At 39.7% G+C, this 15,902-nt stretch overlaps 3 protein-coding genes across 9 annotated transcripts; 2 read left to right on the top strand and 1 right to left on the bottom strand.

Annotated features, from left to right (window-relative positions):
* The first annotated feature begins 43 nt into the window (after positions 1 to 43).
* On the top strand, positions 44 to 2,737 carry LOC122411523 (uncharacterized). 6 transcript variants are annotated; one of them, XM_043420394.1, is made up of 7 exons: positions 44 to 166; positions 478 to 575; positions 985 to 1,199; positions 1,386 to 1,436; positions 1,505 to 1,642; positions 1,708 to 1,921; positions 2,013 to 2,737. In XM_043420394.1, exons 3-7 carry the CDS (start codon positions 1,090 to 1,092, stop codon positions 2,529 to 2,531), a joined length of 1,032 nt encoding a protein of 343 aa, XP_043276329.1. In that variant the 5' UTR covers positions 44 to 166; positions 478 to 575; positions 985 to 1,089; the 3' UTR covers positions 2,532 to 2,737. The 6 variants fall into 6 exon arrangements, with proteins under 6 accessions (XP_043276329.1, XP_043276330.1, XP_043276331.1 ...); XM_043420395.1 differs by lacking the exon at positions 44 to 166 and adding an exon at positions 872 to 957 and having other exon boundaries at positions 283 to 575; positions 1,065 to 1,199; XM_043420391.1 differs by lacking the exons at positions 44 to 166; positions 478 to 575 and adding exons at positions 641 to 744; positions 872 to 957 and having other exon boundaries at positions 1,065 to 1,199.
* LOC122411529 (protein transport protein SFT2) lies at positions 2,551 to 4,494 on the bottom strand. Its single transcript, XM_043420405.1, has 3 exons — positions 4,062 to 4,494; positions 3,734 to 3,885; positions 2,551 to 3,317 (listed from the first exon to the last, which is right to left on the bottom strand). The coding sequence occupies exons 1-3, from the start codon at positions 4,251 to 4,253 to the stop codon at positions 3,047 to 3,049; spliced, it is 615 nt and encodes a 204-aa protein (XP_043276340.1). The 5' UTR covers positions 4,254 to 4,494; the 3' UTR covers positions 2,551 to 3,046.
* Positions 4,495 to 4,897: 403 nt separating this feature from the next.
* kto (kohtalo) lies at positions 4,898 to 14,558 on the top strand. 2 transcript variants are annotated; one of them, XM_043420041.1, is made up of 10 exons: positions 4,898 to 5,976; positions 6,081 to 6,799; positions 6,961 to 7,765; positions 7,930 to 8,255; positions 8,358 to 8,889; positions 9,121 to 9,714; positions 9,825 to 11,524; positions 11,731 to 12,132; positions 12,292 to 13,356; positions 13,666 to 14,558. In XM_043420041.1, exons 1-10 carry the CDS (start codon positions 5,433 to 5,435, stop codon positions 13,870 to 13,872), a joined length of 6,894 nt encoding a protein of 2,297 aa, XP_043275976.1. In that variant the 5' UTR covers positions 4,898 to 5,432; the 3' UTR covers positions 13,873 to 14,558. The 2 variants fall into 2 exon arrangements, with proteins under 2 accessions (XP_043275976.1, XP_043275975.1); XM_043420040.1 differs by having other exon boundaries at positions 11,707 to 12,132.
* The last annotated feature ends 1,344 nt before the right edge of the window (positions 14,559 to 15,902 follow it).

The following is a 15,902-nucleotide window of genomic DNA, read 5'->3' as shown; positions in this document are numbered from 1 at the left end:
TCGCGAAAGAAGGGACATGAAAAGAGGTTAAACGTTACTGTCACACGCACGGTCCGCTAGACCCCTCAGAGCATGTGGACACAGCTAGTAGAGACAGTTTCCCGCATTGTTGACTTTGAAAATTTTCATCTTTTTTTACTATGGATTTTCTAGGACTCCTTTACTCGTATGTATAAAAGGATGAAATATGCCAGTTTGAGTGTATTAGAATTTTCACGTGGCTTGCAGCTTATAATTCTCCACTTTATGGACTACGTAATATATTTTGTATTACAAAAAAACACAAAAATATGTACATTGAGCGCAAGGTTGTCGCGCGTAATCATCGAATCTCATTTCCGCAGCTGCGTGCGCCGATTTCATTATTCGTAATTTTCAACATAACGTATTCGTTTTCTTTATCAAGTCAAACGTGATAACGCATGATAATGTTTACTTATTTACATTGATAATAGAAATATTAATAATACCAAGCAGGGCTCAAACCAATGACATTTCATCTATTATTCATGACTCGGAAATCGAAAGTTTCAATCCTCGCTACGTGAGCGGATACAACTGGCGACACAAATAGGGTACCATTTTTTCAAATTAACCTCAAAATTACCGATAATAAACAATCGTCTTTCCACGAGTTCGATCGGAGTTTTATTTCTCTATGAATATTTGATTTATTATATGAGGTCAATAAAAGTTTTGTCTAAAGTTTTTCCTGCCGACACCTGTCCGAAATCTGCGGACATTGTATATATCTTTATTTATGATTATAAAGGTTTTTTTTAAGAGCCCATTCAGCAATGTAGCGGGCTACAGAAACATTGTTGCGTCTATTTAACCTCTCTTCCAACAATAACCTGCTTATTATTCATAGAGACGTGAATCAGGACGGAAACAGAAAACTCTTGTGTTACGCAACGTCTCCAGATTTCGAGACACCGATAAAATCAATATTTCTATGTACGTTTCCTTTCATGAATTCAACAGAACACGTGGTTTTCAATTATCAATAACTCCGAACCATTTTGCTGATTGCATTTGGAATAAAAATAACCGAGGGTTTGCAGAACTTTTGCAATCAATATTTCCATCATGAATACACCCAAGGAAAAGAAACAGCAATTGAAAAAATCGTTGTCAGCTAAAAAAGGACCTGTCAAGGGATTAAGGAATGTACTTGCTCAGCCATACAACACGCAGTGGTAATTAATTACCTTTATCAACAATCGGGCATACTAATTTATTAATGAAGATTTTAATGAGGTGATGTCGTGAATAATATCGGAAATCACTGAATATTTTTAAAAATACTCACCGTTCAAAATAAGGGTTGAAAAATCTGTAAAAGAACTAAGATTCAGAACTTGAATTTTGGATTTTTTTCACAGGCCTGTTTTAAGTAATGAGAAGGAATGCTGTTTGGAAAAGCTTTTAAGTCGGTAAGTGAAAATAAAAATCTACCGACTTCAAATGATCAGCACAATTTGACAGTTTGAAAAATACACAGATTATTGCCAGGATTGAAACGAGAGGTTCGCTCGGTTCCTTGGTCTCAGTTAAGAAAACTGGGAAAGGATGAGCGACGAGCCGCAAAAAACAAACTTTGCACAGATGTGGATATGGTGAAACCGGATGATGTTGCTCGGTTAGTTTCTTCGAGTCCTTAATATCTAAAATATCATTGACGTTGCCATGACATATTTTTTATAGGAAATTTATAACTTTCGGTGTTAATGCTGTTACTCGTGATCTGGAGAAAGACAAACTATGCTCAATTCTCTTGGATTCTACTGTAGAGAATTTGCTGATTAAACATTTAGTTGTCATGGCTCAGAAAAATAATGTCCCTATTTTATTGGTACCATTTCTGAAAAAAGTGAGTTTGGAGAATATGGGATTCGCCAGTGTTGCAATGGCTCTAAAGGTATATAATTATTTTTAATATCAGTAGAACTTTCCTTGAACTCCTGTCCATTGTTAATCCGGCACTAAAGTAATTATTAATTTTTTTAAAGCGAGAAATATTGGACACGACTTCTGAATTCAATAACATTCATCACGAAATTGTCAAATTCACTGAACCCATATTAGTCCCAGAAAATATAACACCGATCGAAGATTCTTCAACAGCTATAAACACTGAAAATGTAGAAATTCCTGCAGAGGAAAAAAGTGTATCGAACGTGTGTTTTTCTCTATCTACGACTGTTTACAAATACAGAAATAACCGAACCGAAAGGATATTCGTGCCCCCGAAGGCGAATAAAGACATAATGGATAATGGAGAAAATTGGGGAGACTTTATAGCAATAGGAAAAGACGATACAGAACTGTGTACTCCGAAACCTCTGATATTTCGAAAAAACCAACGTTACATGGACATTGATGTCACAAAAGTCGAAAATAAAAATAAGAAAAAAAAGTCTAGCACGTATTTACCGCTCAAAGTTAAGCGCATACAAGGCAATAACAATAGAGTCAAAGCCACAAAATCGTCGAAATCAAAGAAAAAATCATCACTGAATAAAAAGTAAGAAATGAAGAAACACGTTCTCTCTTGCATGAGTTCTTATATATTTTTCCACCCGATTTATCATAAACTAATCTCGCGTATTATGTGAGTACGTAAATTCGTCATCATTTCATACTATTATGTACATGCGTAAATTGTAATATTTTGTACATCAGTTATTCGTCGCCTCTCTTAAGGAACTGAATAAAATCTAGCCAGTCTTACGAACGTCGAAATCGCTGAATTTTTAAACGTTTTCCAACTTATACATATATGATATATGTATGAATGGATGTGTACAATTACTTATCAAAAACGTACCTGTGATAATATCTTGACGAATACGAATCATTCAAAATGTTCTTCCTTGCGATCAATAATAATTATAACCGTTAATCAAAAGTCAATTCTTTATCTCTGGTACGTTGATAAAATGTACTCTCGAATGTACAAGCAACTTTTCAATGTCAATTCAAAAAGATTTATCGTTATATTATGATATCTTGTTTCTTTCATCTGCATTTCAAAAATTTCTTATCATACTGGCAATGTTGGGCTGACGGAAGACTTGAATAGTCGCGTAAAGAACATGAGACCAGTTGTGCCGCCAGGAATCGAACTCACGATGAATGACAGCATTGCTATTAATTGTAGAACTGCACAGAGAACCGTGAGAGGAGTTGACTGGAGATGTAGCGCAAAGTAAAGTGTACCAATGAGAGTTGCGAAATAAGAAAAGGTGAAACACCTTCTTTCTGCTGTGAGAAGGGATTTTAAATAGCTCATCGGCCCCCACAAGAAACAGAAACTGCAAAAAATGCAACCAATTTTATATAACATGCAGGTTTTTCAGGATTGCAAAACAATATTCAAACAAGGCATTCGGGTGAATATAATAACTCTTCTAAATTAAACTTGAAGATCAAACCCCAAGTCAAAAAGTCTTGAAATTAAAAAATTTGCATTCCACCATTTTACATATACTGTAAAAATTATTGCAGATAAATAAAAAAAGGTTTGGATTAATTTGGTAGAGCAAAGTCTACAACAAAAACTCTTTACAATGGCTTTTTGTCTGTAGTAGTTCATATTTGGGATTGTTAGTAAAAAAGTATGTTGCAATCTTTTGCAAAAACCCATCAGACAGCCTAAAATTAGGTCAGAATTTCAATTAAAAATGCTGACTAATTTTAGTAAGACTATCTGTAGATATTCAATACGTACCTCATTAGGAAAAATAAACTCCCAAGGGAATAAAGTAAAGCGAATTTTCTCGCTTTTAGTAATAACACTGGTATATACATGGCGGATAAACAAAAACAAAGTATTCCCATGAAACAGCACAACGCAAAGGCGGTTAACCTTTGCATCCTCGTCTGAAGCAAAAAATGAATGAAACCTTCAGTTATAGTCTAAAATTCCAGGTCAGTCAGATTTTCAAGAGCAGACTAAACACAATGATAAAATCACTGTCAAAATGAATAATTATTGTACGCATTCCGTTGCCATGAAGATTGACAGATCAGTTTGACGTTTGAGGTTAATCACTGACCAGTGTTGGACAGCACTCTTTTCGTGTTTCTTGATACCAGCTTGCCTCTCCGGTTTCATCATTTTCACGTTTCCCAAACCATTTTCCCAACGGCGATTTCGGTATTGTCACCGTGGGCATCGACAGTTTATACTGTTTGTCATTTTTATTGCTGAGGAGATATTCATTTAGCTCTTTGTTTAAATCAGCCATTTTTCTACTGCATCGAGAAAGAGCTGTTTTAATTTCCCAGTAAATATGGAAACGATATGTAATACACTTAAACTAAACTTATTTGAAAATTTGCAATATAATATGTTGTTTGATACGTCGATGTTTCTTTATCAATGTTTACTGTTGTTACTTTTGTTGTCTCTTTTCAATTAGAAAATAGAAAAAAAAAAATTCATTCTCAAATATTTCCCCCACTATACCCAAGATTCGGTATCGGTACAAGATATGCTACCACGTGACCACAGTAAGTAACCCCGTTTGGTCATCCTTGATAAAAATTTGATTTATTTTTCATTAAAAATGAACGAATTAAGTTTTCAAAAGAATTCTATATTTCATTGTTTGAAAAAAATCGACTAATTTGACTACATTATAATGATATACTATAAATGTACCGTACTGCGAATAGTCAAGTATACCGGTATGGTAAAAATACCATGTACCCAAAACGTTACAATTTCGTACATTTGCCGTATGTCGATACATAATGGTGGCTATAATACCAACACGCGGTTACTACACCCACCGCGGCTACCCTGCCTTTAGGGATATTTGACTTGACAGAAGAACCATTATTGAGATCTGCAATGTTGGCGTTCCCTTAAAAAACAAAGATGGCCGTCAGCTTGCGAACCACCATCGACAAATACGACAAATTCGGCTCGTTCTCATTCCCGAGTTTCTAATTCTAGTTTCGAATTCTAAAGGAATAATAAATAAGCAAAAATGAATACGAGGAATCGGTTGCTTCTCACATATATTTTGAAAAATAAAAAAAAAAATGTATTATACGTTTTATAACAGTATTCGCGATGCACGGATAGGAAAATTGTGAGGGGGGGGGTTTATACACGTCAAGCATCGCTTGAACTTTCGTTCGTACAAAAGTAAATTGATGTAAATTTATCTAAGTTCTTCAAAAAGTGCGAGAGATTGGTGATATTTTTCTCTCGAACCACGACAGTGCATTTCAATAATTTAACCCTCGTGTCGATAGGTATTTATGGGTACTCAAGCTCTGTGTTCGATAGGCGAGTTTGTTCGAGGCCGTTTCATAAGCGGTATCGTTCATAGATCGCACCATAAATTTTGACACATTAGATTACAGTTGAATTGGCTTTCGTTTTATAAATTAAAGGAACCAATTCGACTTTTAACATGATGGGCATATTGTATGAGAAAAGGCCTCTGAAGAGGCCAAGAATTGGCCCTCCTGATGTCTATCCTCAGGAGCCTAAACAAAAAGAGGATGAACTCACATCAATAAATGTCAAACATGGATTTGCAACGATGCCTCAACTTTCTGACGAGTTTGGTACTGCTAGACATTGCAATGTTACTGCTGCCAAAGTTGGAGCTTATTTTAATGCTATCCTTGCCAAAAAAGAAGAATTGGCAACCATGCCTGACACAGGCAGAAAACGACAACAGATCAACCCCAAGGACAATTTTTGGCCTGTAACAGCCCGTACTAAAAACGGTATTGAAGCATGGTTCAAAGATCTTTCTGGCTGCAAACCTCTTGTAACTCTGGCCAAGAGAGCTCCCAATTTTAATAAAAAAGAAGAAATATTCATGCTGTTATGCGAATATCAAGTTCCCATGCTCCGAGCTGCTTGGTTTATTAAATTAAGTTCTGCCTATACCGTCGCCGTTTCAGAAGCAAAAATAAAAAAAAGACAACTGCCGGATCCTACCACAGGTAAGAACATGATGCTATTAGAGTTTTTACGAGTGTTGCAAAGCAATAATGTATTCTGAACTGTTGATTATGATGGCTTGTAAATTCATTCGTTTTTTTTGCAGAATGGACAGGCACTCTTATAAAGTTCCTAAAAGATCAGCTATCCAAAATCCAAGAGTACTATCATTCGAGCAACACGAATAATAATTCATCAAATAATACAAGTAATGGTACATGCACAACACCGACAAACAGCAGCACCAACAACAGTAGCAGCAGCAGCAACGGAACGGCAAACGTTCAGCCGCTAACTCCCAATTCAAACCCACAAACAACCCCGACAGGTTCCTCAACTCCGGCAAGTGGGAATGATGACAACAAATTGGCACTGAAGCAAGCGCTCAAACAGTGGCATTACTGCATACAACTAGCAAAATATATGTTTGAAGAAGGTCTTCTTGACCGGCAAGAACTATTGCAATGGATTCTTGAATTACTCGACAAAATGCGCTCAGCACCATCAGAAGATGGAATTCTCAAACTCTTGTTGCCTCTTGCACTCCAATATCTCGAGGAATTCGTTCAATCGGAGCTCTTGGCAAGAAGACTGGCTTACCTATGTTGCAGAAAAGTTGCCCACATGTGCAGCAACGTGGATCCGAGCCTCGTAGCTCCTGCTAGTCCTTCTGTTTCCACACCTATAAAAACAGAACCTGTCAATGGTAAAGAACAAACTGCTGTTGTACCGGTTCAACCAAATCCACTTACTATCGCCTTCAACGATTATCTGAGTTGTCCACATCACAGAGACGTCATTTATGCTCTTTCGACGATAATTCAGGTGGGCAATTGATGAATCCTCGAGTTTGCATTGTTAAAATGAAATGAAATTTCTTTCAACTTGCGGCTGATATTACAGATGATTGGAAAAGTACAAATTTGAAATTTTCTTAAAACAAATAAAATATTTGAAGCCTAATGGATTTTTATTATATATTGCAGGTAATAACGTTAGAATGTCCAACAGCTCTGGTCTGGAACAGCGTAGGCGAGGGTAAAGCTCCATCTCTTCTAAATGGTTCGCCTCTTGATTATTTGCTGTGTCCTCCGGCAGCTCTGCCTTGTCCACCAGCAAGTGCATCGAATCCAACGATGAAGCAATTAAAGGGTGCACAAGAAAATATACGTTTACGATCACAGGCAGCTGAGGGAAGATGGTCTTGTGACAAATGGCAACAGAGTAGTGCAGGGATGACGACGACGAAAGTATTGGCGGCTCTTGACGCTCTCGATCGTCACAGTTTTGATCGAATGGACGCGATGAATTCGCTTGATACTCTCTATTCGAAAATATTTACAGCGTCACCGCGCGAAACTAACACTTCGACGACGAGCACACCCAACGAGCGTGAAAACACAAAAACCGAATATAATCCGCAACAGGACTCTGCTGTCGTTGATATTTTGTGTGAATGGGCGGTTAGCGCCGAACGATGGGGAGAACATCGAGCTATGGCAGTTGCTAAATTGTTAGAAAAACGTCAAAGCGAAGCAACGGGTGAAAACAATGATGCCGATGACAAAGACAGCGTGTGTAGTAACGGCACCCCACCTGGTTTGCCCATTTTTCAGCCGTTGCTCATGAAGTTTCTTGATGTAGATGCACCTGTTCAAGACAACTCGTCACCACAGAGCAAAACCCAATTCACAAATCTCGTTCATCTTTTTTCTGAACTTATCAGGCATGATGTTTTCTCTCACGATGCTTACATGTGCACACTCATCTCCAGAGGCGATCTTATTCAAGGTAAATTTCGGCAATCCTCTAAAATCAATAAAATTCCATTCGCCAATTAATAACTGTTTATCCCTCTGGTTAACATGGATATTTGCTTTTTCACATGAATCGTTTTACAATTAGTTAAAGTACTTGACAAAAACACTTTTTACGCCTTTTTCCCATTTCGACAGGCCCTGCAGCGAGTAAGCCAGGAACTCCAAATAACAGAGAGCCCATCGACGAGGACAGTTTGTTCCCGGGCATAGACCTCAAGCCTCCCAAACTGGAAGTTCCCGATCACGGTAGAGCGATGGATTACGACGACAGTAAAATCGATGACGATCTAGATAAACTTTTGCAGCATATCAAAGAAGACCAACAGAATAGCATGGATGCGCCCGATAGTCCAAAAGATGATGCTCTCGGCGGTCATGGAGCTCACGAGGGACTCGATTCGAAAACACCCTCGAGCCCTAGTCGGCATTTACTCTACACGACGCATTTTCCATTGCCACAAGTAAGTTTCACTATTTTTTAAGCTTCAATCGATAAAACACGATGAAATTTCATTTTCTAAATTGTCTGGTATTTTGATGACTATCATTCATTTGTATTTCAGGACGAGACTTGTAGTCAACATGACTGCAACCAGCGTCACGTACTGCTTTACGGAGTAGGACGCGTCCGTGACGATGCTCGTCATGTGGTGAAAAAAATGACTAAAGAAATTTGCAAGCTGTTCGGAAAAAAATTCAGTATAGACGTTGCAGAAGGCGGTAAAGTGAAGAAACACTCGAGAAGCGAGTTTAATTTCGAAGCGATAACCCAGAAATTTCAAAATCTCAGTTACTTCGATCAGCACGTCGTCACGTGGCAATGCGCAACGCAGGTTATCGAGATGCTCAATACTTTTGCTCTCGCTGGATCATCCTATCTTCCGGTACAAGAACACGTCGCTTTTCTCTTTGATCTCATGGAACTTGCCTTGAATATTTACGGCTTGATAGACGTGTGCATACAAATACTCAAAGAATTGCCTGAGGTTGAGTCACAGCTTGGCGTGCGCAACAGCCAATTGGTGAGAAGCTACACAACGAGCTTGAGCTTGTACGTTGTTGGCGTTCTCAGGAGATATCATTGCTGTCTTTTATGTGAGTATTTTGGTATCTTTTCATTTGAAAATTGTGACGGTGAATCGATTTTATAACTCTATACGTTCCGTTAGCAAAAAACCTGTCATGGGAATGCTAGCAGTACTACTTTTGTTCAGCAATAAAAGAAAATTTGTTTACTTGCATTGAAAAGTTCTTTCAGACCCTTCAGTTTTTATCCGACTGTACATTCGAAGAAAGCAGTCCTTAATTCTGAGACGTCTATTTCAGTATCGCCGGAACAAACAACGGCGGTGTTCGATCTTCTCTGCAAAGTTGTGAAACACGTTTCGAATCCCAGCGATTGCAGTTCCGCGGAGCGTTGCATTCTCGCTCATCTCTACGATCTTTATTCGTCATGTTCACTGTTAAAAACGAAGCCGCACGGTGTGGAGCCGTTCAGTAACGCTTATCCGAAGATTCGCACGGCTCTGTACAGCGCTTTGCAGCCGACACCTTCGAACCACGTTTATAATGCTCAATTTATGCTAGAAGTATTCAACAGTCCGAGACGAGGCGGCAAAATCGAGCCTCAGTGGCCACGTCAACTCAACGAAACACCAGCGAATCGTTACAGTTTTGTATGCAACGCCATCGTCGCCGTATGCAGCGAAACAGACAATGACAAACTTAACGATATTGCGATAACTTGTGCCGAATTGACGGCTTGCTGCAATCCTCTCAGTGCCGAATGGCTTGGGGTTCTCATGGCACTTTGCTGTTCGTCCAACAGTTCGGCATTTTATATCGATGTTCTTAATCAAGTGGATGTTCAAGATTTGAGTATTCACAATTCGTTGGCAGTATTCACTTCCATTTTAATTGGTGAGTTGTCTTACGGGAAACATTTATTTTTAACACTTAATCAATATTCCAACAAACTCTGAATCTATAACTAAAACTCAAGAAAAAATGGCACGTTATTTTGATTTCAGCAAGACACTGTTTCTCTTTGGAGGATTTCGTCGTTCACATAGCGCTTCCATCCCTTGTAAAAGCTTGCAACGAGGGCCGCGGTGACGCTGACACCGAAGCCGAAGCACGAGGGCGTTTGACATGTCATTTGTTACTGCGTCTCTTCAAAACGGTCGAATGTCCACAGCCATCTTTGTACTCCGTTAGTACCAGTCCGCATCCTTTGCCAAGTGGAAATCCACGTGGTTACAGCATAAAGCTAAGCTGCGATCGTCATTTGCTGGCGGCGGCTCATAACAATATTCGCGTTGGACCAGTTCTCGCGGTTCTCAAAGCAATACTCGTAGTTGGAGATGCGACCGCGGGTAAGCAGCCACCAAAGAAGCCGGATGTACCGATGGTGCACTCGGGCCAAGCCAGCGGACCGGCGAGCGTCGGTGGTTCTGGCTCGGGACCCGGGGAATTGTCGATAAGTCACATTCTTGGCACGAGTGATATTCTCGGAGGTGGTGATGATTTGGGACTCGAATTGGCCATGTCCTCGTCGAGCAGCAGCGCCGGTATTGCCACTGAGAATGTCAAAGGACTTTCGGATTTTGCTCAACACGTATTACGGCAGATATGCAGTCAAGAATGGGTGCTGGAGAGGTGTTTGCAAAATCCTGAAGAGCTATGTCATCCAGATATGCTTCTTGACAACATGTTAACGCCTCGTCAAGCCCAGCGTCTCTTGCACATGATATGTTACCCGGAAACATCCTTAGACGCTTTTCACGATCAGCGGACACACATAACGAGCATCCTCGAAAATCTGGAGCAGTGGAGCCTTCGCATGTCTTGGCTTGATCTCCAATTAATGTACAAACAATTTCCACCGTCTTCGAACGATCTTTCCCAGTGGCTAGACACTGTTGCCAAAGCGGCGATCGATGTCTTCCAGTTGAATACTCTTTCGGGTAAAATTGACAAACGCTCGGGTTCCATTTGGCTCGTGGCGCCGTTAGTTTCGAAATTACCCTCGGCCGTACAAGGTAGAGTGTTAAAAGTTGCTGGACAGGTTCTCGAATCGGGAAATTGGTCGAAAACGGCTGGGCGCGAGAGGGGGCGATTAAAATCTCCTTCGTTATTTAATCATCAGCCTTTTCTCTCGCTGGTATTGACTTGCCTGAAAGGTCAGGATGATCAACGCGAAGGTCTCTTGACGTCGTTGCACTCTCAACTTTCGCAATTTCTCACTACCAGCAAAGAGGAAAAGAATGCCGGTTCGGAAGATCCCAAAGGCAGAGAAGTCGTTCAGGACGCATTGCAGCTGCGTTTCAGTCTCGTGGGTGGTGTTTTCGATACGATACAGAGAAACACAACCGTCACAACTGATTGGGCTATTTTGCTCGTGCAACTTGTGAGTTACGGTGTCATCGATCTCAATAATAATTCCGAACTCTTCACCACGGTTATCGACATGCTCGCCACCCTCATACATTCCACTCTCGTATCGGACTCACAATCCGAGAAGGACGAGAATAAAAAGCACTATCAAAATTTGATGAAGAAATTGAAGAAGGAATTGGGCGATAGGAATTCACAGAGCATACAATTCGTTAGACAATTGTTGCCTTTGCCGAAACTTACGATGGAGGTGATCGCTTGCGAACCGGTGGGATCGTTGACAGACACGAAGGGCAATAAGATCGCCGGTTTCGACAGCATCGACAAGAAACAGGTGAGAAATTATGAGGTCCGATTATTCGTTTAAGGCCAAGGCACACGTCAGTCAAGCCGCGGTGAGTACGAGCGAGATTATCGCAAATTTCGAATTTCGACTATTTGCGACTCGATTGGTGTGCGCCTCGGTCTTAAACACCACAAAAAAAAACTCATTTTTATCGAGTATAATTGTTTTAGGGGTTACAAGTTTGCGATTCTCAGAGGGTTTCTGCGTGGGAATTACTGGAAGGTCATAAAAATCCGGCTCCTCTATCCTGGGCCTGGTTCCGAGCAGTGAAAATCGAACGCAAGCCGCTGACGTATCAGAACGCCCAAAAACTTCTTCGCTATCATACTCACAGTCAGATAAGACCGGCGAATCATTATCTCGACCCTCCGCCTCTCCCGCCTGAGGATCTCGAGCCTGACAAGAAGGAATCGGAACCTGGCAAAGCTGATACACCAATGAGCGTTGATTCACCTAGTCGTAGCGCTAGTGGAAGCAGTGTAACAGGAACCACAGGAACAACGACCACTGGAAAGGGCAAAGCTATGAAACCTCGACGGCACAGAAAGAATAAAAACGCTGTGACTCCAGCGATACCAGTTCCACAACCAATGCAGGTACGCGAATACAAAAATTTTCATTTATCTCAAATTCAACCCTACGAATAGTGGTCAAGATTTTTCCCTCAGTATTAGTCATTATTAGATGTTGCAAATTAATTTTTGTAAAATCTCCATAATTTCAAGTAGAAAATATATGCAATATATTTTCCACAGCAACAGGCACCAGCACCAATGCAACAGCTCCCCTATGGTGGGCCGCAACAACAGCCTCAGCCGCAGCAAATGCAACAGCAAGCGCCGCAGCAACAAGCGCAACAACAGCAGCCTCAAGCACAGGTTGCTCAGCAGACTGGACTATTCCCTGGTCAAGCTCCGCAACCACAACAACAATGGTATCCGAATCAGCAGGGACACACTCCGCCCCAGCAGTACGGTTACGGTCAGCAATTGCCACCAACGCCAGTTGGTGGTCCGCGTTACGAGCGTCCTGGCATGAACAATCAGTCGAAGCAAGCTCTGTCGAATATGCTGCGTATGAGAGTGCCGACGAATCAATTTATCGGAAATCAGCAACAGCCGAATGTTCCACCAGTCGCAGGACCAGGAGCTTTCCCAGGAATGCAAAGGCAATTCATACGTCAGCAGTTGAGATCACAGGCTCACGGTGCTCCGGGTATAAGTCCAACACAAGGAATGTTCCCGCCTCAGCAACAGCAACAAACGATGTACCCGGGTATGCAGCAAGGAATGAATCAAAATTACGCCGGTTACGGTGGCCAACAGATGATACCGCAGCAACAACAGGCTGCTCAACAACAAGTTCAACAACAGCAGCAACAAGTCCAACAACAACAGCAACAAGTCCAGCAACAGCAACAACAGAATCAACAGCAAGTTCAAGCTGCTCAGCAACAACAAATTTTACAACAACAGCAACAGGCGCAAGCCGTTCAACAACAACAGCAACAACAGCAACAACAAGCTAACATGATGACTCCTCAACAACAGAGCATCATGTTCCAAAATCAACAACAAATGATGAACACTCAGAGAGGACAGGAGTACATGCAACAACAACGAATGCAACCGGGAGCTGCGAGACCTCCTTATCTTCAAGCACCTAACGTCACAATGAACACCATGGGCCCCATGGGTGGAGGCGTCCAAAATCAACCGGCACCACCTTATAGACAAACTGGTGGCAAACCTGGTGCAGTTGGCGTTGGCAATGTTGGTGCAGCTAATGTTGGATTACAACCTAATCAACAGTTTCAACAAGTACGTTTATCAATTTCTTTCTATTTTATTGCAAATTTTACATTGGATCTAAGTCATTAACCACTTTTGGGAGTTTACCAAAAAGCGTTATAACGAAAACAATCACTGAATCATCTACTAAAAACTTTGCTCAAACAACTGAATTATTTGTTCATTTGATAATGCAGCTATTCATCATAATCCACATTGAATACGTTGAGCTATTTTCGAATAACAGCCGCTGGTCGCTTGGTTTTTTTCAAGTAAAAAATTTTAACTTTCAAACTCAAAATTGCTTTGAAATGAATCGAATCGTTGAAAACTTTTTAGCAAGCAATCAATCAACAACGTATGCGACAACAAATGCTCGCTATGCAACAGCAACAACAGGTGCAACAGCAAGCTCAACAAGCTCAGCAACAGCAACAGGGTGGAACAGGAGGTCAACAACCGATGCCGCAATTAGTCGCTCATCTCCAAAGACATTCTAACCAACCACCACAGCATTCTTATCAGCATCAACCACCCCCGTATTAGTGAGATTTGCGTAGTCTTGTAAATGTATGAATAGAGAATTTCTATACGGGGCACGAAAGTTTTCCGTTGCCAACGTATTTATGACAATTGTGTATCGGTATTGAAAGTTTCGACTTGTAAATAATTTTTAACTCTTTAAAATCGCTAAGTATGGATGAGTCCATGACACTGGCGAAAAACAAAGCTTCGAGGCTCACATAAGCATCGAGCAATATTACTTTTAAGCGACTTCACGAATGTTGCAGTTTTACTATCAATAGTAGCAGTGCATAATTATTACACGATGATTAGTATGAGTACTAAATACTTGTTCATTCTTTTTCCTATTACGCCAAGGATACTAAATGATTCACTCGTTGGATTCCGTGGATGAACTTTGTTTTATTTAAATCAATAATAAAAATATATAGAAGTTTATCGAATACGTGAAGTACGAAAGTATAGTTTAATGAAATATTTTTACAAATTGTGAGTTTTGAATGTGAGTGTGCATGGTATATCCTTGTGACTAAAAATGTACGTATTAATTATTGAAGTCTGATACTTCGAAATCTGAGTTCGGGTTAATGCTCGATCTGCTCCCACGAGTTGTAAATATTCGCAGACACTCGTAGGTTATTGATTAATACATTTCTGTATAAAAAAATCTATCATATGATGAAAAATAAATTGACTTTTATAATAAACCATCGATGGGAATCAGTTGTAACGTCCAATCCTCAAGTTCCTCGTTGAGTGCTGCCTTTCGTGCAAACGCTTTCAGCCTGAAATCATGCATAATTATGGTGGTAATCTAAGATTTCAGATAATGCTTCATTCACTCTATTCTTATTAATCGATATATCACAATATTAAAATCTGCAAAAATTTGAATCAAAAAACATTTGTGAAAAAAATGACTTGGAAAGTTATTTTTGTAAAGATATCCTAAATTCCTTTCATGCCTAATTTTCTTCCAATAAGCATTTTGACAGACTGAAAAGTGTCTTCACACTGATCTTCAAAAAATGAACGGCTGTTTGCATCAATTTTTTTTTATATTCAGATATTTTGTGAAACTTTTTTTTCTCTCTAAGATATTTTAGTTTGAATTTCTCATCAAAAACGTGTGCTCACCCATTTTTATAGATCCCTATTGGATTATAAACATCATTATTTCCTTGTCACTGTCAATCACAGAAGCCTAGATGGAGATTTTCACTGAAAAAAGAAGAGACGCAATGAGAAAGAATAACTATTAACCAACACAATTTTTTTTTTCTCTGATGTAGCCTCATATTCAATTTGACATCATGTAACTCGCAAAACTTGCTAACCGAAACTTGTGGAAGCTGTTTCAATGGATGTTAATTATTCAACAATTCTCAACGAGGATTGTCAAAAATGTGTCTGCTCCGCTAGCATGGAAACTCTTGCTTGAGATTTTCCATTTCTTCCTGTTAGAGCATTTTTTAATGTATCGCAGGAAAATAGGATTGCACGCTATCTCCAACGCCAAACTTGAGTGATACGATTTTGAAAATATCAACTTCCATCCTGCTTTTGAAAGCAAGTTCAGTAGCGAATCTCAAACCTTTTACTAAATAATCATGGGCAATAATTATCAAATTGAAATAATCAATACAAATGAAAACTTTTTTCCAGGATGGATAATTGTTGATGATCGATACTTCGTCTCGTTCGATTCAGAGTTGAATTATAGTGTTTTTCTAAAAATTGATTTTTAATCACGATCTTACAATTAATGATCTAATAATTTAAAAAAAACGTACTTCCTGAACGAGTTGCTCATCGAAAAGGTGAAACTCCAAAATGCCGGTCTATCCTTTTCATCGGCAAGCGCTTTCGTTCTGCGGAGGTTAATAAAAGAAAAATATTGAAAAACAGAGAACTTTCGACCTGAATAATCAGCTATTGATTTTATTTTGTGCCTAATCTTACCAGTTTCCGTAGCAGTATACATTTGATACCATTCTTCACAAAAAAACCAGTGTAAAAATTGATTCAACAAGCTAGCAAAGCTAGACATC

This window comes from Venturia canescens, chromosome 5 (assembly GCF_019457755.1).
Source record: "Venturia canescens isolate UGA chromosome 5, ASM1945775v1, whole genome shotgun sequence".
NCBI classification, from domain to species: domain Eukaryota; kingdom Metazoa; phylum Arthropoda; class Insecta; order Hymenoptera; family Ichneumonidae; genus Venturia; species Venturia canescens.
The sequence above is the reverse complement of the archived record's forward strand: the minus strand, read 5'-3'. Positions and strand labels throughout refer to the sequence as shown.

Excerpts from the sequence above, each read along its gene's own strand:
- LOC122411523 (XM_043420391.1), top strand. The coding sequence starts at position 679 with ATGAGGTCAATAAAAGTTTTGTCTAAAGTTTTTCCTGCCGACACCTGT. Across the intron at positions 958-1,064 it reads GATAAAATCAATATTTCTAT|AACTTTTGCAATCAATATTT; the intron begins GTACGTTTCCTT and ends GAGGGTTTGCAG. Across the intron at positions 1,437-1,504 it reads TTGGAAAAGCTTTTAAGTCG|ATTATTGCCAGGATTGAAAC; the intron begins GTAAGTGAAAAT and ends AAAAATACACAG.
- LOC122411529 (XM_043420405.1), bottom strand. The coding sequence starts at position 4,253 with ATGGCTGATTTAAACAAAGAGCTAAATGAATATCTCCTCAGCAATAAA. Across the intron at positions 3,886-4,061 it reads AAGAGTGCTGTCCAACACTG|ACGAGGATGCAAAGGTTAAC; the intron begins GTCAGTGATTAA and ends TTTTTGCTTCAG. Across the intron at positions 3,318-3,733 it reads AGTTTATTTTTCCTAATGAG|TTTCTGTTTCTTGTGGGGGC; the intron begins GTACGTATTGAA and ends CATTTTTTGCAG.
- kto (XM_043420040.1), top strand. The coding sequence starts at position 5,433 with ATGATGGGCATATTGTATGAGAAAAGGCCTCTGAAGAGGCCAAGAATT. Across the intron at positions 7,766-7,929 it reads CAGAGGCGATCTTATTCAAG|GCCCTGCAGCGAGTAAGCCA; the intron begins GTAAATTTCGGC and ends CCATTTCGACAG. Across the intron at positions 11,525-11,706 it reads ACAGCATCGACAAGAAACAG|GGGTTACAAGTTTGCGATTC; the intron begins GTGAGAAATTAT and ends TAATTGTTTTAG.